The sequence below is a fragment of the Lissotriton helveticus genome, chromosome 5_1 (assembly GCF_964261635.1).
Source record: "Lissotriton helveticus chromosome 5_1, aLisHel1.1, whole genome shotgun sequence".
NCBI lineage: Eukaryota > Metazoa > Chordata > Amphibia > Caudata > Salamandridae > Lissotriton > Lissotriton helveticus.
Window position 1 is genome coordinate 1,215,135,833 of NC_136065.1, and position 24,634 is coordinate 1,215,160,466.

Sequence of the window (24,634 nt, forward strand, 5' to 3'; positions counted from 1 at the left end):
TTAATTTGTTCAAACGCTCCGTCCATCATCTCCTTTTGTATATAGATAGATTACACAGCATGCCGCCTATCTCGAGCCGGCTGTGTTCAACAATAGGAAAGCTTAAGTGATGGAGGTTGAACATCAGAAAAGGTCTGCGGCATGCAGAGCATGCAAGTGCTCAATGAGCCAAAGACTCGTTCTAGCAAGCCCGGGGCGTTCTAGTCTGCCTTTTAAGGAAAGTAAGAACCACATAAAAATGGAACATTAACGGGACCAAAATTAGAAGACCCAAGACCCTCCCACCACCCCTTCCCCACCCCTCTCCAGGTGAGCCAGTGAGTGCACTTATACGAATGAAAGTGGTACGGTGTGATAGTTACCAATAGTGCATAGCCCTAGGAACCCATCAGTGGCCTTTATGTACTAACCCCTCCCTTCACTTTCAGGAATCTGTTTCAAAATCCGTTGGTAAGCAGGGTATGTCAGTTACTGAAACGCTGTGGATAGTATGGAAATAAAGGGGCCCATATCTTGGCTTATTCGGCCTTGTCCCCTAGGGTGGCCATGGACAGTCTCTCAATGCCCAAAAGGGGGACCACAGCTGGAGAAGCAATTGTGTGTGATCCGGAATCCTGTTTTCCAACCAGATAAAAGTATCAGGTGTGTCTCATTCAATGCCAGGGTAATCTGCCTGCCTTTGGTAGAGCGCAATGGGAAATTCAGGGCATTGGGCAATCCTAAGACAGTGTATGCAGGGAATCTCGGGATGGTAGTGTCAAAAGCTTTATCAATCTCATGAAGAATCTTATCCCAGTATCACGTGAGCTTTGGGCAGTTCCACAGCAAATGAAGGAGGGTACTCTGACTCCCACAGCCTTGCCAGTAGAGACCATCGCACTATGAGTTCCATTTAGTTTAACAAGCCGGGGTGAAATACCAGTAGGTTACAATTTTAAATGCAGTTTCTGGGTGGCCCATGGAGTGTGCGGTGTGATGAGTCCTATAAAAAAATATCCCCTCATTCCTTGTCCAACAGATTTCCGCCTCCCACCGCCTCTGTCTGGCAGTCCGAGCCCCATTCGTACCATGAGAGAGAAACGTGTAGATTTCCGAGATAAGTTTGCGATCATCTTTTTCCAAAAAGAGTCACTTTTTAAACTGGCGCATTGCATTGGCCTGCCGCCCAAAGGCTGTATTAGAGGGCCAGGCACCCAGTGCAGCATTTGCACATGAAGGAAGTGATCTGAATCGGTGAGGCCAAAATCCGCTCGAAGTTGTTCAAAGGGGATATGCCCCAGGAGGTCAAACAAATGCCCCAAGCGCTTTCAACCGCCCGCTAACCACCATGGGCCCACTTCCTTATCCGTCCCGGGAGGGAATTTGGGATTCGAGAAAACAGGGGACTTAGGCGAAGGGAATGTTGTGAGGTTTGCCCCTTTGGACACACCATCCCATACTTACATGGTGGGTCGAGTGACCGGCGAAGAGTATAGTCCCCAGGAACGGGACGGCCTAGATAGCCAAGCTTCCCTCCGGATGTGATGGCCAGCCACCGCCTAGTACATAAATACCCAGTGTTTCTTCGTCATTGGATGGTTCCATTCGACGAGATAGCGCAACCGCAAGGCTTGAAAATATGGAGTGATATTCGGCAATGCAAGGCCACCTTCCTTTTTACGGCGTTGCAACAGAGACTTATGCAAATTGCGGGAAAACGAACCCCAAATGAAACGCTCTATCTCTTTTTGTAGGTTCAAGAGCATATTTGATGGGGGCAGGGTTTAGAAAAGATATAGGGCCCGTGGCAGGACATCCATTTTGACTGCTGCTAGTCTCCTGAGCCACGAAAGAGGCAGATGTTGCCACTGAGTTAGATCCTCACGGACGAGAGAGTAAAGCAGCGTAATTTACTTCCGCTGTCTTACCTAGACTCTTATTAAGGACCAACCCCAGGTATGTTATGCCATTCGTCACCCAGTCAAAGTCAAATTGGCCGCGCAAGGTGTCCAGTGTTGTTTTCGTTGCGGTAATGTTTAGTACCTGTGACTTCTGGAGGTTCATTTTAAATCCCGAGACCCGACCAAAGGCATGCAGGTCTTCTACAATGGGCGGCAAAGAAGTCCAGGGTCACGTCAGCGAAAAAATTACGTAGTTGGTGTAAAGGCTAAATAAGTGGCGATCGGCACCAAAGGGGACGACCTGAGCGTGTGGATTGTCCCGGAGCCTCTGAGCAAAGGGCTCCATATATAAAGGGAAGAGCAAGGGGGAGGGGGGGCAGCCCTGCCTGGTGCCTCTCCCCACCGCAAAATCGCACAAAAGTATCCCATTTACCCTGACTGGAGCAGTTGGATTGCTGTATATATTCACTACCCATTTGCGAAACTACACACCCAAACCAAAGCGCTCCAGAGTGCCAAACAAGTACAGACAGTGCACATGGTCGAATGCCTTTTCGGCGTCAACTGCCAGTACCAGTGCCTCTTCCTTGGAGTACTACACTTTGTCGATCAGATGACCGATTTTTTTAGTGTTGTCCCCACATTGTCTATCCGGAATGATGCCAGACTGACCCGGGTCAATCAAACTGGGCATCAGAAGGTTCAGCCTGTGGGCCAGAATGCTGGAGAACAGCATCAATATTTTGCAAGGAAATTGGTCGGTATGAGCTGCAAAACATAGCGTCTTTCCCTGGTTAGGGAATGACCAAAATTGTCGCCTGTAACATAGAAACCTTAAGAGTGCTTGTATCGGCGAGTGAGTTAAACAATCGAGTGAGCAGAGGGGCTAACTCCGCGCAGAAGGTCTTACTGAAACCGTCCGGACCCGGCGCTTTCATGGGCTTCAGATGAGCAATAGCAGATATCGCCTCATCTATCTGTATAGGAGCCTCCAGACCCATCCGCTTGGTTGGACGAAAGAGGGGTGACCACAGCCCGGTTTACATAACCGCGAGGGTTGAGGACTTAGCGGAGTAGAGATCTGCGTAAAAGGTCTGAAAAGCCGCTGCAATGCCAGAGTCATCCGTAATCTCGGAACCCTGCTCCCTTTGCACCACTGTAACTGCCTGTGCCTATCGTTTTCGGTGGAGGCAGTGTGCTAACATGTGACCTCCCTTGTTGGATCCCACAAAATATTTGTGTTTCAACCGGATCACAACGTGTTCAGCCCTATCCAGATCCAAATGCTTCAACTGGAGCTGCTCTTTCTCCAATTGGGGCCAGACCCGTGGGGCGCCCGTGCGCTTGTGGATTGCCTCGAGTTCCTTAACTTTAGATTCTAGTTCCTCTCGTTTGGCCTGTCGGGTCATATTATCATAAGCCACTTTAGCAATCCGGGCCCCTCTCGAGACCAGCTTGAGAGCCTCCAAAACGGAGGATAAGGCCATGGAGCCATCATCGTTAAGTGCTATGTAATCTTTCAATATACGCCAAAGGTCTTCTGCCACTTGTGGGGACCGGAATAGGGAGTCTCTCGGGCATCAGTGTGAGGGGGTCGAATGAATGGGAGGCAGACATATAGTCAGCGTTATGTGTGCGTGATCTGAAAGAGACCGGTCTTCGATAGTAGATGCCTGAGTACATGCCCATGCTGCCTGTGTGATGAGAAAATGGTCCAATCGGGTGTAGTCTCTATCATTGGGGTGGAGGCTGCGCCATGCATCCCGGATCCCACAATCCTCTAACCACTCCTTACCATTCCCTGACAAAGCTCCCGCCCCAACAGTCCTCTGGCTAGAATGGGCTGTCCCTGCATCCATAACTAAATTTAAATCGCCACCCGCCACCACCAAGGAATCTGGCGTGTGGAGAACCTCAGCCAGGGCCTCAGTCAAGAACTTCTCTTGATGTTTGGGGAATAGATGGAGGCGATCGTGAGGTTGGAGGTGCCGGTTTGTATCCTCCGTGCTAAGAAGCGCCCCTTAATGTCTGCCACAGAGCCCACTATGGAACCTCTGAAGTGTTTGGAAAACAAGATGACCACCCCGCCCTCTTACTCGTACCTGAAGACCAGAACTGGAAGGGAAACCCCCTGTGTTGCATACATTGCGTGTCTTTCTGAAGAAAGTGAGTTTCTTGAAGTAGACATATATCCCCCTCCGCATGCTCCAGTAAGGAGAGCACTGCCCTCCGCTTGGTAGGATTGTTAAGGCCTCGGACATTATAGCTGACTACCTTAACTTTCATCAGGTTGGAAAGAACCACGGGGCTATATGTCTAATGCTATGAAGCTGATAGTGAGGAACAGGCCATGCAATGGACCGCACAAGCACATGTGACTCGACGGACCTAACCAGAAGGGCTATAAGTAAAAAGCTCACCGGAGAGTGGACCCATCCAACAACAGTATAAACAAACCCATGAACAATAAACCAACAGCAAAGGCAAGCACACAAAGTCCATCTTGACATAGGGCCAGGAAGAAATGGAGACCGCCAAAAGAGTGAGGGACCTCCCCATTTAGCAAAGAGAAAAATCCCCTGCCCCACCGGGCCCAGGAAAGAGAAAACGAACCCACACATACGTTATCCTCAGTCATTAGAGTCCAGAGAGTCCCCCTCTGTACCAGCGAGGGTCCGGAGAATTGTTGAACGCTCTTTGATCATCATAGCGCTTCAGGGCAAAGGCGATCAAGGCCCAGGCCGCTCCGGGTAACGCATCTTGGCCCGGGCGTTCCCGGCCCTGAGGCCTCAGACTGGGCGGTCAGATCGTCGAGGTTTAAGTTCAGCACCTTACACGCCTCGGTCATGGAGTGAACTTGGTGTAGCTTCCTGTCGAGACGGAAAAGGAAACTAAACGGGTGCCCCCAAGAATAGGATATACTCGTTGGTCAGAGGTGGCTAGTCACAGGGCGAAAGTCTCTTCTCTTTTGAGATGTGTTATGAGCTCACAGAAACGTAGAGGTTGACAGGAGCGGGCTGCCTTGAGGGTCTCCTCTTTCACCTTAAAATCATGCACGCACACCAGAATGTCTGCAGGCGGGCGATTTGGCTGATTTGGGGGGACCTATTCGATGACATCGGTCGATCTTGACTGAGTATTCCGCCGTTGCATTCAGAACTGCCCCGAAAAGATCTTGAACATATCCTTCCAGATCTTCCCCTTCTGCTCCGGTTGGGACAGCATGTATAGGAACATTGTTCCGTCTGGACCTATTCACCAGGTCTTCGGAGTGTGACTGGAGGTTCAGTTACTGATCCCCCAACCCTAGGATTTCTTATTGAAGAGCAGCGATCTTCTCGTCCCTGGTAGTTGACGAATCCTCCAGTGCAGCCACCCTTTTGCCGACTGCGTCCACATCTCTTCGTACTTCCCGGAGATCCGCCTGCAGGTTCAACTTGATGGCCCAGGATATCTTACCTCTGGGAGGCAAACAGGGCTTCCAGAAATTCCCTTGAGACCGAGCCTTCTGAGCCTTCTCCAGCTCAGACCGGACCGGCTACTTGGTAGTCCCCAGCCGATTTCATAAGAAGATCTCGGACAGACCGGTCTTTTTTTACTTTTAGTCGTCGCCATAGTGGAGTCCTAAAGCTGTCCCGCCGATGGATAGAAGTTGCGTCGAGGGGAAGGAATGCATGGTCTTCAGACGGCCTCTGGACGAGCGAGTAAGTGCACCCTCTCCTTTAAGCTCTATCGCCTGTATTCAGACTCTCCGCAAGCAGCACAGTCTGTGTACTACAGCAGGGCCGGGCACAGGTGGCCCCACTCGCCACGTATCCATTGCTGTCAATGGCCCTTATGCTGCCTCTTGGGACTTCCCACGTCTTGGTGTGGCTGAGATCAAAGTCCGGAAGATGACTATACACCCAATAGATCCGCCCTGCTGCAGCCCCGAGGTGCCGCTAGGCTCCAGCCACACAGGAGCGCTGCAGAGTGTCAATGACTTAAAGTCCTGCTCCACGTCGTAGGCCTCTCGTGCTCATGCACTGCTCTTAAAGGACCCAACAAAGGGAGAGAGATCCTGGCGCCTCCACTGCTCTACAGGCTACACTTCTTCCCAGCCCAGGTCCGTCTCCGTGGGCCCCAAGGTGTCCGGAGGCCGCACCTCCCTCAGTTAATGTCAGGGGCACGGTAGGGGCCGCCGACACGCCACCTCGGGTCACACGCTTCACGGGCCTGAGTACCCCTTAATGGCTCACCGGTAATGCAGTGCGTGGTTCTGCTCTATCCGTGGCTGCCTGGCTCCTCCTCTGATTAGGCCTTCCGGCGCTCTCACAACTGCAGAGAGGTCGCACCCAGTGTGTGCCGTTCGGGTGGCCGAATCCATGCTAGACGAGCCAATGGCTGCCCTCCTTTGCCAAGGGCTTTTTCCGGGCATGGCGCCTCAAGCGACCCGGACCCCCCAGGCAGCAGGGAACTAGGCGGGTCTTCCACTGCGACTCCGCGTCTCATCACAGGCCGCCTCACAGGCCTGGGAGCTAATCTCCGCACGTCTGGCGCCCATGCAAATCGTCATGCTCTTATGTGGGGGCCCTTCCAACTTGTCGATGGGATCCGCGTGCCACTACGGCCCCTGTTTGCGTTCGGCTGTCCCCTGTAACCACCTCCGCTCCTCACTGTCTCCGAGGCCGCTGGAATGCTGGAGGCCGCCCGGCTTCTCACCGGCGAGCGGGTGAGTCGTTTTTAGCTCTCAGCTTGGAGTGCAACGAAGTCCCTCAGCTTCTGGTAGGGGATCCGAGTGCCATGGGTACTATATGGTGTGCTATAGACCCGGCGGGAACAGATCTCGAGCAGGACACGTACGCTCACTCCGCCATCTTGGCCATGCCCCCAAAATGTATGTTTTTAATGAAAACATTTCAACTGATTTTTATGGTTTTGGATTGACAGTGCAGCTGTTGCCAAACAATTATGTAAGGATCACCATTAGAGGAGGTTTGGCTGATCCCACAATGTGGCAGCCAGGAGTATGTGTTTTGATTAGGCAGAAGTAGTGCGCTTCCTCAAAGTGCTTTCCCGCTACACAGCTGTGATTTTGTTTACTTAACCAGCTGCCTGAAGTTGAACTTTCAGGGGCACGTATATAACACAGTAATGCTCTTAAACTTTTTTTTTTTAAAACTCTTTTTATTGATTTTCTCGAACTTAGTTGGTACACATGTAGTCATACACAGTTCGCACATTTCAATATCCAATACATTAATCGGTATACTGTAACAGCATCTGAATATAAATCCACACACATATACATTATAGAGTGGCAATCACATCACATAGTAACCTTTAGTCTACATTGGCGACTCAGGCTTAGACCTCTATAGTACTGCAGCAGTGGCAAACGTGCACGGAGTGATATACAGTAGATACGCATCAACAAGGAATCATTATTGAAAGTAAATAGCAAGCATCAGATCACACCCTTTTATACAGCTCAGTCAAGCCTCATCTCCGCTGTAATGGTGCAAGGACTTGGGGCTCGTTAGGAAAGTCTTGCGTAATGGACCTAAGCCCCTGTCGGAGGCGAATGTACAGAAAGGCGTCGAGAGGCGACTGCTGTATACCCTGAAACATGTGTTCTAGTGTTCGGAATTTTCCCTCATGATATAAGTCCCCCCAAGTTCTAACGTGTGCGTTCTGAAAGCTTATGAAAAATAGCCTCCTGTAGGAGGGTCATGGCCGGGTGATACACTAGTGGTAGAAGCGGCGAGTAGAGCATAGGAGTATCCAACAGCCTGCCTTTTTGGGACCAAGCATTGACCGTACTCATCACTGTCGTAGGCGTCTTGTCTCTGCCAGGGGGTGGGGTATATAAAGCCCCCTCAATAGGAAACGGCAGGGCAAGCCAGTGTTCCGCTGCTACCTGAGGCATATACCGAGGATGCACCCAAAAAAAGGCGTAATGCGTCTGTGCGCTATAGTAATACAATTCAAAGTCGGGAATACAGAATCCCCCCTGTAGATAAGGCCTTGTGGGAACATTCCACTGGAGCCTCAGGTTCTTATTCCCCCCCCCCCCCCCCACCAATCGAGTCAGCTCGGACCGTAACTGTTTTAAAGAAGTAATTTCCTGGATAAAACGGGATATTCAGAAATAAGTAAAGTAATTGTGGTAGTATCACCATCTTGATTAGAGATGCCCTACCCGCCATAGACAAGGTAGGGTTAGCCAACGTGTTATGCTGTCTGAGATGCGGACCATAGTGGTTTCGTAATTATATCGGGACCCGGAAGCTGTATGACGGAGGAGGCAGGGAGGCCGACACTCGCACAAAAGAATACTTCTAATTATAAAAGACAATCCCAGGCGGAAAAGTAAAAGGATACAATACTACTTGCCGACCCTCTGAAGATAGAAGTCCCCATGTTTTAAATACGGCGACTAAAGAGGTAATCTCACTGGGAAACCTTTTTAGAAAAAGATACGGTGGCCATTCTCCATACAGCTTCATCACAAGCCCTGATTTTTAACAGGTGCCATTTTTACTCATATAAAGTGGAAGCCATAAGAGCACTTTCCCTGAAACCAAATGGAGTGATCTCTTATTTGAACAACATTTGTTTTTTAACAAGATTAACCGTCCTGAAGAAGGTGTCATATCTTCATGCAAGCACCGAAACGCCGCGTCACTTTTTTGGTTTTTCTATGATGTCATTATAAAATGTTAACATGTTTTTACTCATTCTGTAACAGTGTATATTGTATTTTGTGTCTCTAATTGAGGTTATCCCTCTTATGTTTTTAATAAATAAAAATAACACAATTTTTACAAAAAATCCACATTTGGTCATATTTGCTTGACATAGAACTCCCCTCACGAAAAATATATATGTGTGTGCATTGATATGATATTGTACTGCCTCCAGCACGACTAAATGGTTCTTGTGTTAATTATCACAAACTCTGAGACATAAGGTCTCTTTACTCATATGCTGCCACATAGCAGAGACTAGGTGGGATTTCTCATTGTTGCAACTTCGTAATTCAGGCGCATTCATTCGTCCCTATCTCTCGATATACAAATCCCTAGATATTTAAACTCATCCTCACACCATGCTATAGGGTAATCCATGGGAAATATAGTTGTCACAGAAGTAAGGGGAAAAAGGCACGATTTGCTCCAATTTATTTGAACACCAGAAAGTCTGCCGAACGTTATAAACTCCCTAAGCGCGGGGTTCATGTTTTGCTGAGGATCACGAATATACAGCGTGATATCATCAGCGTTTAGGGATCTCAAGATTTGTCGCATATTGCACTTCAGCGCTTTGTCCCTATGGTGTTGCCGCAACTTCGCTTCCAGCGGTTCCACTGCAATCGCAAAAAGTAAGGGCGACCGTGGGCAACCCTGTCTCGTGCCTCTTGGAATGGAAAATTCTTGAGACATTTTCCAATTAATGGTTATTTTAGCCGCTGGCGAGCAGTATAATAACTTAATCCAGGATAAAAAAAATAGGAGGAAATCCCATGCGTGTCATCACTCCAAACACATAATCCCATTCGATGGAATCGAATGCCTTTGTAGCATCTAGAAAAATAGCTGCCATAGGCAAGTCAGCCGAGACATTATTCATGACTGTAAATAAGGTCCTCCGATTGTGAGATGTCGCCCTACCAGGCACGAAGCCTGCTTGATCAGGTAAAATTAAGTTTTCCATAAGGAGACTAAGGCGCTTAGCAATAAGTTTAGCTAGTATATTTTCATCACAATTAAGCAAGGACAGAGGCCTATAAGAGTCACAATGCTGTGGTGGCTTTCCCGGTTTTAGAAGCGAGGTGATGAGGGCCATTCTCATAGCGGGGGGGGAGATGTCCCACTTCTATTGCATCCTCTTCCCGCAATATTGGGGCCATCAAGTCTATATAAGTTTTGTAAAATTCTATCGGGATACCATCCATCCCTGAGGCCTTCCCAGATTGCATGTGCATTATAGCATCTCTCACTTCATCCAATTCAAACGGGGTACTAAAAAATTGACGCTGCGTATCACTCAACCACCCCAGGGTAACGTCCTCCAGATATTCGTCTAAATTTAGCCTGTCCGTCCTCGTGGTAGCATACAATTTAGTGTAATGTGCTGTGAAGGCATTTAGTATGTTTGTAGTGTCTCTGTACAGCAACCCATCTAACCCCTCTATTTCTAGCACCACATTAGAGCACTATGCCGTTCTAATCGTTGCCGCTAGTGCCTTACCCGGTCTATCTCATTCGCCATAACGGCAAGCTGTCCAGTAACACCCCCGAAACTGGGATTCTCTACAGGCCTTTTCCGTATATTCCGTAAGTTTCTCCCTAATTTTTGATTGAAGAGCTTTATCTGGGCGGAGGGCAAGGGACTCCTCCAGAGATCGGAGCTCAGCTTCGAGTGAGTGCAGAGTATTCAAAATGTCTTTAAGCACACCAGATCCTTTCGCTATACAAAACCCCCTCAACGTAACTTTAAATGCCTCCCATATGGTTTCAACGCTGTCAACAGTAACCTTGTTTCGCTCAAAGAAATCCTGCACCTCCTCCCTGAGCTCCTCCTCAAACATAGTGTGAAGTAGCATAGTAGTTTGTAATCGTCAGCAAGACCGCGGCAGACCAAACTCCTCAGAGGACAAAGTGCGCCGTACAGGCGCATGGTCCGAGTAGGTTCTAGCCAAGTGCTGCACTCCAGAGACCGCAGGGCATAGCCCAATCAAGAGAAAGATGTAATCTAATTGCGCCCATGACGCCGCTTGTGCAGTGAAATGTGTACCTTCTCTTACAGTAGGATGGAAGTGCCTCCAGGCATCAATCAAATTGTACTCCGTGAGTGTTTTATGTAACACCTCATGTGCCTTAGTATAATGATGGGGGGCAGGGTGTGAATCAACTTCCGGGCTGTGTGTAACGTTAAAATCCCCACCCCCCCACAATATGTGGTTGGACCCTATGTCTACTATATGGGCCCATAACTCTGTATAGAACTGAGATTCATCTACATTCGGACCGTAACAACATGCCAAAGTGATCGAATCGGGGCCCAGTCTTCCCCAGACCACACAATACCTCCCTTGTGCATCACGTGCCCTTTTTTATAAGAATCGCCGTGCCTCTCGCATACGAAGAATAGGAAGAGAATACCCTGTGTTCCGCCCACCTACTAGCAAAGGGGTTATTAAGTTGCTGCTTAAAGTGCGTTTCTTGCAAGAGAGCCACATGGACCCGATGTCTATACAGATAAGATAATACTTGGCGTTTCTTTCGCGGATCCCACAGTCCCCTCACATTCCACGTAATAATATTCAACTCACTTACAGCCGCAGATTGCATGGTTCAAAGTAGTGAAACTCTCTGCAGGTCACCCTAACCCGAAAGTGCCCAACACCTTCTCGCATCGCGCACACAGTGTCAATTACCATGTAACATATAAACTTGTGCCACCTCAAACTTAATCCAATACTATCGTTGAAGCATAAACAAGCAAAAGGCATGACGTTCATGTGTACCTCCCCACAACAGTTCCCCCCAACCCCACTCGCCCACCCATCCAATCAAACTCCCCCCCCACCCCCACCCACTGAAGCAACCTAATCTTGCCAGAATCCTGCGCCCACCCCCCTTCCCAACCACCCTTCAATAATAACCACTCCGTCCGTGTCCCTCCATCCTCTGTACTATGAGTCATCTTGGAGGAATACCCATTGGGGGACATAACCAGACAGACACGCAGGACCTCCACTCCCCTCAAGCCTTCCCGTGATGTTTTAGTAGCTTGGGGGAGCGGCTCCTGGGATATAACAACTTACATGTAGATAAGGCAATTGGAAAGGTCTCACCTCTCGTTAGCAAGTTCAGGCAACAACATACAATAGTTCACCAGTGTCTGATCTATAAGATCGAAATGCAACTCGGCAGTTCTACTATTCCATAGGTTCTTCATCTTCGTCACGGTCTCATCGCTGTTGTGCCTCCTGTCCACCTCCTCCCCTATTCCCCCACTTCTCCGATCTTAGGAAATCTTCGACTTGCTGTGGATTCGTATAAAAATGTTGTTTCCCTTGGTGTGTCACTCTAAGTTTCGCCGGGTACAGTAGTGCATAGTCAATTTGTGCGGCTTGTAATTTCTTGTTCACATCCAAGAATTTTCGCTTCTCCTCCTGCACCATAGGTGTAAAGTCTGGGTATATGCAGAAGGTATTTCCTCCATAGGTCAGCGACTGCTTGTTTCTTGCTGCCTTGAGGGCCACATCCCTACCTCAGTAATTCAGCAATCTTGCGATGATGGGACGCGGTGGGGTTCCGGGTGCAGGTCTTGGTCTGAGTGATCTGTGCGCTCTTTCGACTATGAACTGCGAAGAAAAAGCATCCTGGCCAATAGCTGCCAAAAGCAGCTTCTCAATATATTCTTCCATATGTCCAGTGTTCGTCGATTCTGGTGTACCTATAACGCGAATGTTATTGCGCCTACTGCGCGCTTCCAAGTCCTCATTCTTGGCTGCAGTCGTGCGCAGGATTGTGTCCATTCTTGTAAGTTGTGTCGCGTGTTGAGCAGTGATGTCATCGGCCTCAGATATGCGGCATTCCGTCTCTGTGATGCAATCCTCATGGCATCCATCCTGGACGACATCCGCTCCACTTTGTCCACCACCGTTGCGAATCCTTGACGGATCTCTTGCAGGATATTGTTTATGTCTGATGTTTGGGCGCTAGGGTTCCTGGTCTTGATCCTCCTGCACTTGGTTAGTTCCTTTTTTTCCCGCATCAAAGTTCATTTAGGCTGTTTGGTGTCGGGTCGGCCCATTATGAACGCTCCGTGGGGTCTCTTGGGAGGGCACTCCACAGTTAACCTATCGAGTGTACAGCACCGGCATTCGTGGCACCATCTACTTCAACCCGTCTGTAACCGTTTCTTGTGCGCTTACCGCGGGCCTGCTCCGTGCGTGCTGTTTCCTAGCGGGGGGGGGGGGGGGGGGGTCGTCGCGCCTGGTCTCTCTTACCAGCCCCTGCACTGCTTCGGCTCACAGTCCCTGTGTATGTCCGCTGCACGATACGCAGTTAATGCTTCATTATCGCTGTCTCAAATCTTGTACAATGATCTTCTATAGCCGACCCAGCAGCGACGTGCCCAGGCCTCTTATTGCATGCAAAGATCACGATGAAGGGGGGGGGGGAATGGGCCAGTGTCTACCGACAGGTCCAAGATGTAGATAGTAGAATTCGCCGGGAAATAAGCGGATTCGTTCCCTTGACTCTCGGGGGGGTTCTCTCACCTCCGCTTACCTCCCGCGTCCAACTTGCGCCGTTGTAGACCGGGCTCTATCCTCCGGCACCAAGCCACGATATCCAGTGAATACAGGCCGGGCGGCCTGGTGGTCTCGTGTGCAGGCCCGGTGTTTCCTGAAGACGTCTGCTGGCTCCCAGCACCTCTCCACTTCCGAGGTCAGCGCGGTCACAATTGCTGACGCCGCTCACACACCTGGTAAGTGTCCGATCAGACCACTGTCTGCACCGGACGATGAGGAAGACCTCACCACTCTTTCTCCGTGCTCGCAGCTTGGAAATGTCGGATTTAGATCCCAGGAAGCAGGAGCCTCACTTAGATGCGGCCATACTGCTGCACGCTCTCTAGCGCCCCCCTCTTAAACGTCTTTCATAACTAGATCATTTATAGTATTTTTCTCTGGCAGCAGCTCAGATGGGAGGAAAGCAGTCAGTTACCTACATTGATTTTTTGGTCTGGAGTGACAATGCAACTTTTTCCTGACCTTTTAACCTACACCAACATTATTCTATCGTTCTTTGCTTCCCCACAAATACATATCCATCCCCATCCTATCTGCTTGTAATGCTTCACATTACCATGCAACTTTATTTTAAGGCCAGACCTATGGGTATTGCCAGTGCTTGTTTAACATTTCATTTTAGATTGTATGCTACCTTTCCTTTGAGTGTAGAGGATTAAAATAAATGTCAGGCAAATGAAAGTAGAACAAAATGAGATATGAAAGTGTGTTTGGGAACAATTGTAAACAGTTCACAGCAGTGTGGCTAGTAGACCTTTCGTTGCTGTTCAATTTGCTTGCATTGTTACAACAAAGAGAATTTGCAGTGTATACCTTTTGTTTGTGCTATAGTTGGTTTCAGTGTAGCTCTGAATATTTACATGGTGCTTTCCTGCTCACTAGTCTGCTTCCCGTAACCCCCCTTCTTAGGTGTCCTGGGATTATGATCTGTTAGGACATAAATTGTAGCCATTAGTGATCATTGCAGATACTTGGAAATTGCCCTCGTAGAACTGTTAATAAACATGTCTTTCAGGGTGTGGATATATTTTAGAAGTGTAATGTGAGAGAAGAGCGAAAGAGAGAGAGTGATATGATCACCTAAGACTTCAGCTCTGCTTCTCAGCATTCAAGCTATCTTTCATCCAAAGTGATTGTATCAGTTTAGTTTCCTTAGTTCTAGCTATAATCAGAACTTTGGGCAGATCCTTTGTGGCAGGACTTGAAGGCACGTAGGCTGGTCCTCAAGCAGGTTTGTGGCAGATTGGTTGGGCTTGACAGTTTGTAAGCTGGGTCCGCCCTTGAGAGCTTTGTGTCTGAATGTTGTGGAAGTCCTACCAGGCGATGGATCAGCATGTGGATGATAACAGCTCTCTGGGCTCCAGATGGGTGTGTTTTAGGGGTGGGGTGGTATTTATCTGAGCTCCATATGAGCAAACATTTTAGTGGTGCTGGTAGTGATGCTGACAGTTCTCTTCTCTAGTTGAGCGGGATTTATAAGACCCGCGTGAGTAATGCCTATCATTAGGGGTCCATATAACAGGACTTAAAAAGGGTTTGTTTCGGGCTGATTACTCTGGACCACTTGTTTTTCTATTTGTTGTGTAATCTTTGTGGGAAAAATGTGACCGAACATTCGGAGGCGCCGTTTGACAGTGTGAACGGACATTCTGTGGCTTATTGGACCATTTGGCTGTCTCGTGAGTTCTGTGATACATTGAGAAATGTCCATAAAAATGGAAAGCTTTACAGCCATTATACTTTGTTACTTTATTTGAGGAGTGCTGTAAAACATTGTAACCACTAAAATGAGTAGTCAGTGCTAACATACATACTAAACCCAATTTTGAGAGAACATGCAATAATATGTGTTTTTGTTTCCAGTCCAGCCTGACCCTGAGAGTGTGGTACTGAGCACTGATGGTGGTCGTTATGACGTCTATTTGTATGACAGGACGAGAAAAGCTGTTTACTGGAATGAGGAAGAGTCTGAAGTGCGGCGCTGCACATGGTTTTACAAGGGAGACACAGACAGCCGGTTTGTTCCTTACACCGAGGAATTTAGCGAGAAACTGGAGGTATGTACTGGCTCAGTAACAGATTGGTTCTTTTAGGGTGCAGGGAAAAGAGGTGTGTTCCTTACATATGATTAGATTTCCAGTGTAGGCTTCCATTTCATACCTTTCTGAAGCTATAAACACAAGTTTCCATACTCTGTCGGAAGGTGTAACTTTGCTTATTCCCATGCAACGCAACACTAGCTTTCTTTCTTATCAGAATCTGCTTCAGAGCTCTGTTGACAATTTTTAAGATTATCTGCTCCTATTCCAATTTGAAAAGAATCCCAGGAGTACACCTGTCTGCCAAAGATAGTTGTATAGTACCAAGGATACTCCATATTTCTAAAATGTACGGATTTGTAAGCAAGTGGAAAATTTGTATCAGTAAGTGATGCCGAAATTTGCATTTACACATTTAACTTTTTTCCTCCACAGCATTTGTTTTTTTAATGAGCAGAGGAACCCTCTATTCCGCCATGCAATATGGGGATGAGGGGAAGGAGTGCTGGGGGGCTTCGTACTTCATTACACCAAGAGGGGTAGAGAGAAGAGAAGAAAAAAGGGTGATGGGCATGCAGTGGCACACATTGTGTTTTAGAAAACTGCCCTCACTCACACACAAATGTATGTGACATGCTTCATCATCGGGTCTGCTTACAAAACATCCTAGCGAAGCCACTCATAGGATGGAGCATAGGGAGGGGGAAGATTAACAACATAAAAGTGAGACGAAATGATGACAAGGTATGAGTTACCCTGTGACTGGGTATAGTGATAGAAATGGTGCAGTGAGAGAAGTGCTTAAAACTACGCCAAAGGACTCTATACCAGCTCCTACGGCTGAAGACAAGCTACAACCATGCCAGGAACCGAAAAAATCGGCGCCTAAAGAGGTTCCTCAAGAAGAGGAGCTTTTTCAGCCTGATCCTTTGCAAAAAAGGATCTACATTGATCCACAAACAGGACATGTCTCTACTATGCCACACAGAAAGAGGAAATTAGATACAGCACCTACACCTCCAGTGCCTGTCAAGAAGAATGATTCTGCCACATCACCTATGCACCCTTCTTCTCCTGTACCCTCTCCTTCACCTCCTCTTCCTTCAAACCTTTCACCTCAAAATTCTCCCCCTCATTCTTCACCTCCACATACACCACCTCAGAATGAGGATGAGTATACCATAGGGGAGGGGGGAGACCCAGATGAGACTTTTCCCTACCCAAGTGATACACCAGACTGGGAGTACCCAAACTCACAGGATGTACCAGATACCCAAGATCCTCATCCATACCCGTCCAAACCATCTCCTCCAGAAGACCATATAGGTTTTGGATATTTACTTAATAGGTCTGCCATCTATCATAATGTCACAATGCACTCAGATGAGGCAGAAGAAGATTTTTTGCTAGACACTTTTGAAAATCCCTAAAAGTCAGTTCAAATATACCTATGATTAAAGGCGTCATTAAGCATGTCCCAGAAGTGTTTAAAGATCCTATATGAGCTAGGATCATAAATCCAAGAATAGAGAAAAAGTACAGGCCTACTCCTTGGGGATCCTGCCTACATTAAGGGACAGCTACCCTTAAACTCCCTGGTCGTTTCAAACGCTAGAAAACGAGCAAACTCACAGACATCAGGAAAAGCACCCCCTCCTGATAAGGAGTCAACGATAATAGACACTTCAGGCAAGAGAACAGCTGCCCAAGCTAGTAATACGTGGCACATAGCTAACACACAGGCCCTCCTCGCAAGACAGGTCTCACTATGATCAGTTAGAAACACTTTTACAACATCTACCTGACCAATATAAAGCACAGGCAAATGACCTTATACAGGAAGGGAAGCTAATCTCGAATGCCTCCTATCGAGTGCGCACTAGATGTAGCAGATACTGCATCGAGAGCAATAAACACTAGTGTCCTACTTAGACGACATGCATGGCTACGCATTTTAGGATTTAAACAGGAAGTGCAAACATCTATCTTAAATCAGCCATTCAACCAACAACAATTGTTTAGTCCAGGGGTAGACACAGCACTTGGGAAAATGAAGAAAGACGCTGATACAGCCAAATCTATGGGAGCTCTGCAGTCCACCCAAGCAAGAGGATCTTTTCGTCGCTCCTTTTATAGAGGAGGCTCCAAACAAGCTGGAGCAGACTATTCAGCTTCCTTTAAAACCAACACACAAACATCCTCCAATAGAGTATATTTTAGAGGAGGCTATAGGGGCAACGACAACAAGGGAAGAGGTAGAGGAAATAACAATAATAGAACCTCCCCTAACGCAAAACCGTGACTTTCTTCTGCTTCCCCAACAGCATTCCACTCCTGTAGGGGGCGGACTAACACAGTTCCTACCTGTCTGGAATTCCATCACAACAGACAAGTGGGTAAGACATATTATCCTGTATGGCTACTGCCTAGAACTTACAGCTACCCCTCCACATATACCACCTAGGCAGCCTCCAATGTCTACAGAACATCTAACGCTGCTCAAACAAGAGGTTCTCTCATTGCTTCTAAAAAACGCAATAGAAATAGTTCCATTACAACATCAAGGAACAGGGGTTTACTCACTGTATTTCCTAATACCCAAGAAAGACTGGACACTGAGACCAATTCTCGACCTCAGGCCCCTCAATCTATATATACACTCAGATAATTTTCATATGATCAATTTACAACAAGTGCTCCCATTGTTGCAACAAGACGATTTCCTTACTACACTAGATCTCAAGGACGCCTACTTCCACATTCCCATACATCCTTCTCACATCTAAGGTTTGTGCTAGAAGGACAACACTATCAGTTCAAAGTCCTTCCATTCGGAGTCCCAACTGCACCAAGAGTGTTAACAAAGTGCCTAGCAGTAGTAGCAGCACACCTCAGAAGACAACACATCCATGTCTTCCTATATCTAGACGATTGGCTTATAAAAGCCAAGTCATTCAATCAGTGTGCCCAACACACATTAGAAACAATTCAAACATTGCACAACTTGGGATTCACAATCAACTACACCAAGTCACATTTACAGCCCTCTCATGTGCATCAATACCTAGGGGCTACAATAAACACAGCTACAGCTCTAGCTTATCCCAGTCCAGCCAGGATACAGAGCATCCAAGACTTAGTCACGAAGTTTCAAACATAACACTCTCTCCCAGCCAGAGTGTTCATGCAACTAATAGGCATGATGGCATCATGCATTTTTATTGTTCCATATGCAAGACTGCAAATGCGCCCATTGCAGGAATGTCTAGCACATCAGTGGAACCAGGCTCGAGGACAACTTACCTGGTGTTGGTAGACAGCCGCACACATCGATCTCTGCAGTGGTGGAACACCAAAAACTTGTCCAGGGGCCGGCAGTTCCTCGAGCCTGTTCCACAAATAGTTCTTACAACAGATGCATCCCTAACAGGATGGAGAGCCAATCTCCTACACCATACAACTCAAGGGAAATGGACCACACAACAAAAAATGCTCCACATCAATCACCTAGAGTTGCTCGCAATATTCCTAGCACTCAAGTCCTTCCAAGTACATATACAGAACAAGACGGTCTTAATCCGGACGGACAACATGACCGCCATGTACTATATTAAAAAACGGGGGGTGGGGGTGACACTCTCTGCATCTGTCCCAGCTCGCACAGAACATTTGGTGATGGGCCATTCCACAAAAGATATATCTGCTAGCAGAACACCTTCCAGGTGTTCACAATCCGATAGCAGATCTGTAAAGTCGGCAGACACAACAGATTCACAAATGGGAACTACATCAGAAAGTTCTTCTACCATTTTTTCACAAGTGGGGTCATCCAGACATAGATCTGTTTGCCACACACGAAAACGGAAAATGCCCAACCTTCACCGCCAGGTTTCCTCACCCGTTATTGAAGGGCAATGCGATTTGTATGAACTGGTCAGGCAGATTTGCGTACGCTTTTCCGCCACTCCCACTAATACCACTAGTGGTACACAAGCTAAGACAACAGTCTATCAAAATAATCCTAGTAGCTCCCACATGGGCACGACAACCGTGGTTCACAACTCTGCTAGAACTCTCAATAGTTCCACACCAAAAACTGTGTCTAATACCATCCATGCTAACACAGAACCATGGAGACACCCGACATCCAGATCCAAATCAACTGAATCTAGCGATCTGGCTCCTGAAGTCTTAGAGTTTGGTTACCTTAACCTACCACCAGACCGTATGAATATCATTTAGGAAGCCAGAAGACCTACTACTAAAGCCTGCTATGCAGCAAAATGAAAAAGATTTGCTATTTACTGCAATAATAATCAAATTGATCCACTGGGTGCTTCTATCCAAAATATTATTTGCTACCCTCTACACTTGCAAAGATGTAGTCTAGCATATTCATCTATAAGGCTTCATCTTGCAGCCATTGCTGCATACCTACAAAATAGACATCTGTCATTATTTAAGGTACCTGCGATTAAAGCATTTATTGAAGGATTGAAAATAATCATTCCTCCTAGGTTACCACCCTCTCCAGAGTGGAACCTAAACATTGTTCTTACTAGGTTCATGGGACCCCCTTTTGAACCTTTACACCAATGCGAACTGCAATTCCTCACATGGAAAACAGCTTTCTTTATTGCTATTATCTCTCTCAGGAGGGTAGGTGAAATTCAAGCTTTCACTAAACAAGAACCATTTTTACAACTACACCGTAACAAAGTGGTTCTAAGAACAAATCCAAAATTCTTTCCTAAAGTCATTGCTCCTTTTCATCTAAACCAATCAGTAGAGTTGCCAGTGTTTTTTCAAAACCCAGCCCTCCTATATTACATTGATAGGACTAAAACATTTCGAAAAACAAAACAAGTGTTTGTAGCTTTCTCACCACCACATAAAGGCAACCCCATCTCTAAAGCTGGAATTGCTATGTGGATTGTAAAATGCATACAAATATGCTATCAAAAACAAAACGTACATTAACATTTCCTCCTAGAGCACACTCCACACGCAAACTAGGAGCCTCTATGGCCTTCTTAGGGAACATTCCTCTAGAAGACATGTGTAAAGCAGCAACATGGTCTACAATACATATCTTCACTAAACACTATTGTGTTGATGTGCAAGCAAAGCAGCAAGCTGCAGTATGCCAAGCTGTCCTCAAAACTCTCTTTCAAGGTACTGCAACAGATACAGGCGACCACCGCTAGGGGAAACACTGCTGTATAGTCCATGCTCAGTGTTGAGATCTGCAGCTCATATGCCTCGAACGGTAAATGCTACTTACCAGTATGCATCTGTTCTTGGCATGTAGAGCTGCAGATTCTCACAGGCCCACCCGCCTCCCCGGGACCTGTATCTGTTCCAGTTCTATCTTAATTAGATATATACACATGGACGTCCCTTTTTTCTATCTCTACTAACTCCATCATTTCCCATCATGGCGAAAACAATCCTAAGGATGGAGTCGATGCCCATGTGCACTATCGTCCAAGGGAGGAGTCCCCCATCTCGTGACTACAAAGACTTCTTCCAAGACGACAACAACATGCAATCATCCGAGCCCAACACCAGGTGGTGATCTAATGCTCAGTGTGAAAATCTGCAGCTCTACATGCCAAGAACAGATGCATACTGGTAAGTAGCATTTACCCTACTCATTTTAGGAATCTGGCAGCCTCCCCTAAGTTCTTGCCTCCTCAGACACACTCAACAACTTATCTGGAAGCAAATGTGCATATGTCGGGTAACCACCAGATCACTTAAGACCTGGGGAATGCTCTAAATCTCCCTAGGCAACCACGTCCCACACAGTAATTGTGTGTTTGACAACAAAAGGTCAGTGCGCAAGAACATCCCTGCTCTTCATTAACCAGACTGGCCGTGATTCCTCTTGCTTGTAGCCCATACGCAACCTTTTTCCCACAATTAACCTTAGTTTTGCACCACAGCTTAACATTCTGCTGCTATGCTGCCATGTAGTAATGCTCTAAATCTGAGAGTCCAATGCCTCCTTCTGTAGCATCGAGCTGAGGACATCCAATTTCATCCTAGATCGTTTTCCTGCCCATGCCAGAGAAGACAGTTGAGTATCCTATTTCTTTAAATATGGAAAGTGGAAGTGTACGTAAGGTATTCTGTAAGTGATACACAGAAGCATCATTTTTGCTAGAACATTTCGGGCTATGACAGTCCGGAGAAGAGTGTTCTAAACGACAATTGATTTCTGAAGTTCTTGTTAAACCTGCTTACATTATATTCACATTGTTTTTTGGGCGTGTGCGCAACCTGTATGACCAAATGTGGCTCCTGACCCACATCTGGATATCTGTCAGGAGCCATCCACATCAACTTGTCCAATGGGAAGAACAATGTTTTATCGTGATTTATACGTAAGCTGGACACCTCACCAAACTTAGTCAACTCATTTTGCTGCAGAGGGTCATGTGGGTTACTGTGAAACAAAGTATCATCTGCATACTCTCAGGAGCTGGACACAAGGCAGATTGTCTGGACTGGATGGAACTATGTCTCAAGCTGTGATGATAGTCGCTGGATGCCGCCTTGCCAGCCATTGAAGGGAACATGAAGCTGGAATGTGCCCTCTAAGGAAACGACCAAGAAGAAAAATCCATAAGGCAGAATAAAACTTCCAAAATTCACAGTACAACAACATCAGGTGGAATGAAGAATGGAAAACAAACAAACCAGAAATCTGTGAGCGTTTCGACGCACCTGACAATCTTCCTGTAGGAAGTTGGCACTGTATATGGTATACCACTAGGTGGCTATTTCGTGCACAGAGTCCAGAGATTCCCACAGAAGTGTAAAGGGCTCATTGTAAACCCAAAGTGCCCTATTTGTAATGGTGTGAGCGGAGTGAGGAGCCTTAGGTTTAACACAGAGGCTTTTATTGCACACATATTGATCAATAAATGACACAAGACTCAAAAAGGAGATCGACACCAATTTTAGAAAAATAAACTTTGTTTGAGTTTTAGTACAGGAAGTGAGAGCAGGTATAATAGGATTGTCTAAAAACAAGGCCCCTGGCCCTGATGGGGTTCCCCCAGATCTCTATATTTCAAACCTGGACATCTGGGCGCCTGTACTTACCTGTTTTGTATTGACAAGATTTTGATTGTACCTCTTTCACTATCTTTTGGGCCAACCCCACGGTGCACATAGAGGGCAGTGCCTCCCACCTTGTGGTTGGGATGTAAAATCTCCACAGGACATGATGCGCTTTTTAATGTTTTGTAGCTTTTACAAGGCACCTAGAAAGTCTTTTATTATTCCTATTCTTAAAAAAGCAGGTTTTGGGCCGGTTAGACCTGCCTTTATCTTTTTACAACAGCTTTCAAGCGATTCAGTATTGCATGTTCTTAGCTTTTAAAGGGTTGCCGTAGGCTCAAGCTGTATTCTAATGGTGTCCGTCGATGTCCACACACATTTTAGACTCCTCAACTTCTGACATCGTGCTCGATTACCATTGTCTGCACATACAGGCCAATGAGGGTCATATTGCACTGTTGATTTATCCGTCAGGTGGAGATTCTTTTAACTGTGTTAGTTTGCCTTTTATGGTTTTCTTCGTAAAAAACGAATATAGTATTGATTGAGTTTTATTTTAAGACCAAGATCTTCGGAAAAAGGTAAGTACATTCATTTTTCAGGAAATATACTTTTAAAAGTCGACTGTTCAATGTTAATCTATGGAGGAAAAAAATATGCGGTTACACGGTTGAGTACCCAACTTACAGTTCCAAATTTCGAGGTTTAGGATCAGCAGAGGGCAAGGTTCAGGCAAGTACAAAGTCTGTACGACCAGCGGCACAGGGGCGTCCGGTTGCAGAGGTCAAATTCAGGCCCAATACATTTCAACAGAGACTGGGGACGCTTGGAGCAATGATGCTTTCAAGTAGATGAACCGGTTGCAGGAGCCAAGCTTTGGGGGTTAAAGTAAGCACAGGGGGGTGGCCACAAGGCGCACCAAACATACACCACCAGCGGCACTTGGGCGGGCTGGTGCAGGATTCAAATACAGGGTTGGGCGCCCAATGTTTTTCAGTGGAGAAACTCTGTTGGATAAACAAGCTGCAGGCATCGCATTGGATCCTGCACGAGGTCAACAGCTACAGCATAGGTAAGTTGAGCTTTTAAGGGTCATAGGGACACCGTCTGTTCAGCGTATCAAGGCTCAGGGGCTTCATGTGCAGGGGTTTCTGTAGTGGGCTGGTCCCACATGTTGAGGTGACATAAGTAGACGCTGTAGACCAGATCAGGTACATGTAGAAGACGTTTATTCGTTCTTTAGATGTAGATATCAATAGCCACATCAGGAGCAGCCTCCTAGCTGCTCAGCCCATCCTTAACTGACAACTCTCATGCATCCAACATTCCACTCACACTAAGATTCTAACCAGAACACTCACACTGGGCTGACAGCTAGATGAAGAGGAGTACAAGAACATATATGCAACCTGAGGATACTACATTATCCTCTTTCTCTCAAAATGAAAAACAAAAAGGGCAAATGACTATGAAGCGAAAAACTATGAACAGTGAAAATATACAAGCTTTGCACAAAATCTGAAGACCCAAGGATGAAAATGAAATGACATCGCAAGAGGGAAAACAGGCATCCAAGGAAAGGAAGACAGAAGAGAGCGATAGAAAAACACTAACACTAACACTATCCTCCTCCCTCAATAATGAACAAATGAAATCAGTAAGTAATACTAAAATTGAGCAAGACAAAAATGACAGAAGTACGGGGAAAGCAAAACCCCAGACAAGACTACAATGGGTGGAAACAACCCCCAAGGAAGTACTTCTCACGTGAGAAGACTGTGGCGAAAACAAATACGCCACCCCTCCAGCAAGGGACACTATGGGACTAAAACCCACATGCAAAACTGTTTGGAACTAAAACCCAAAATCCTCTAACAAAGGTGGGACTGAAACCCCCTCATAACAAAAGGTGGGAGTGAAAACCCCCTTATAACAAAGGTGGGACTGAAACCCCCTTTTAACAGATAAATGGGGCTAAAACCCATCCTAGAGGAAAATACTATTAACGTGAGTTGGGACTTAAAACCCACTCTGGCTCATTAGACTAACAAAAACACACTCTCATATGTAAAGTGTGAACAAGGGGACATGGGACTAAAAACCCACTCCCATCCCAAGGCAGGGATAACATATCTGTATGCAGGGGTCATGGGACTGAAAACCCACTCCAAATGTAGCGCGTGAACAAAGGATCAAGATAAAACATCTGTAAAAATAGGGTCATGGGACTAAAAACCCACTCCCATCCCTAAGCAGGGAAAAACATATCTGTAATAAAAGGAGATGGGAATATAACCCACTCCTATCCCAATATAGGGATACATATCAGATCTTAC

General features: G+C 46.6%; 1 protein-coding gene across 1 annotated transcript in view; it reads left to right on the forward strand.

Annotated features, from left to right (window-relative positions):
* The window catches only part of SEC23IP (SEC23 interacting protein), a 374,919-nt gene that overhangs the window by 18,594 nt on the left and 331,691 nt on the right, over positions 1-24,634 (forward strand). Inside the window, exon 4 of the mRNA XM_078643931.1 lies at positions 15,052-15,245. Within this exon, the coding sequence (XP_078500057.1) occupies positions 15,052-15,245 (194 nt within the window). The remainder of the gene's footprint in view (positions 1-15,051; positions 15,246-24,634) is intronic.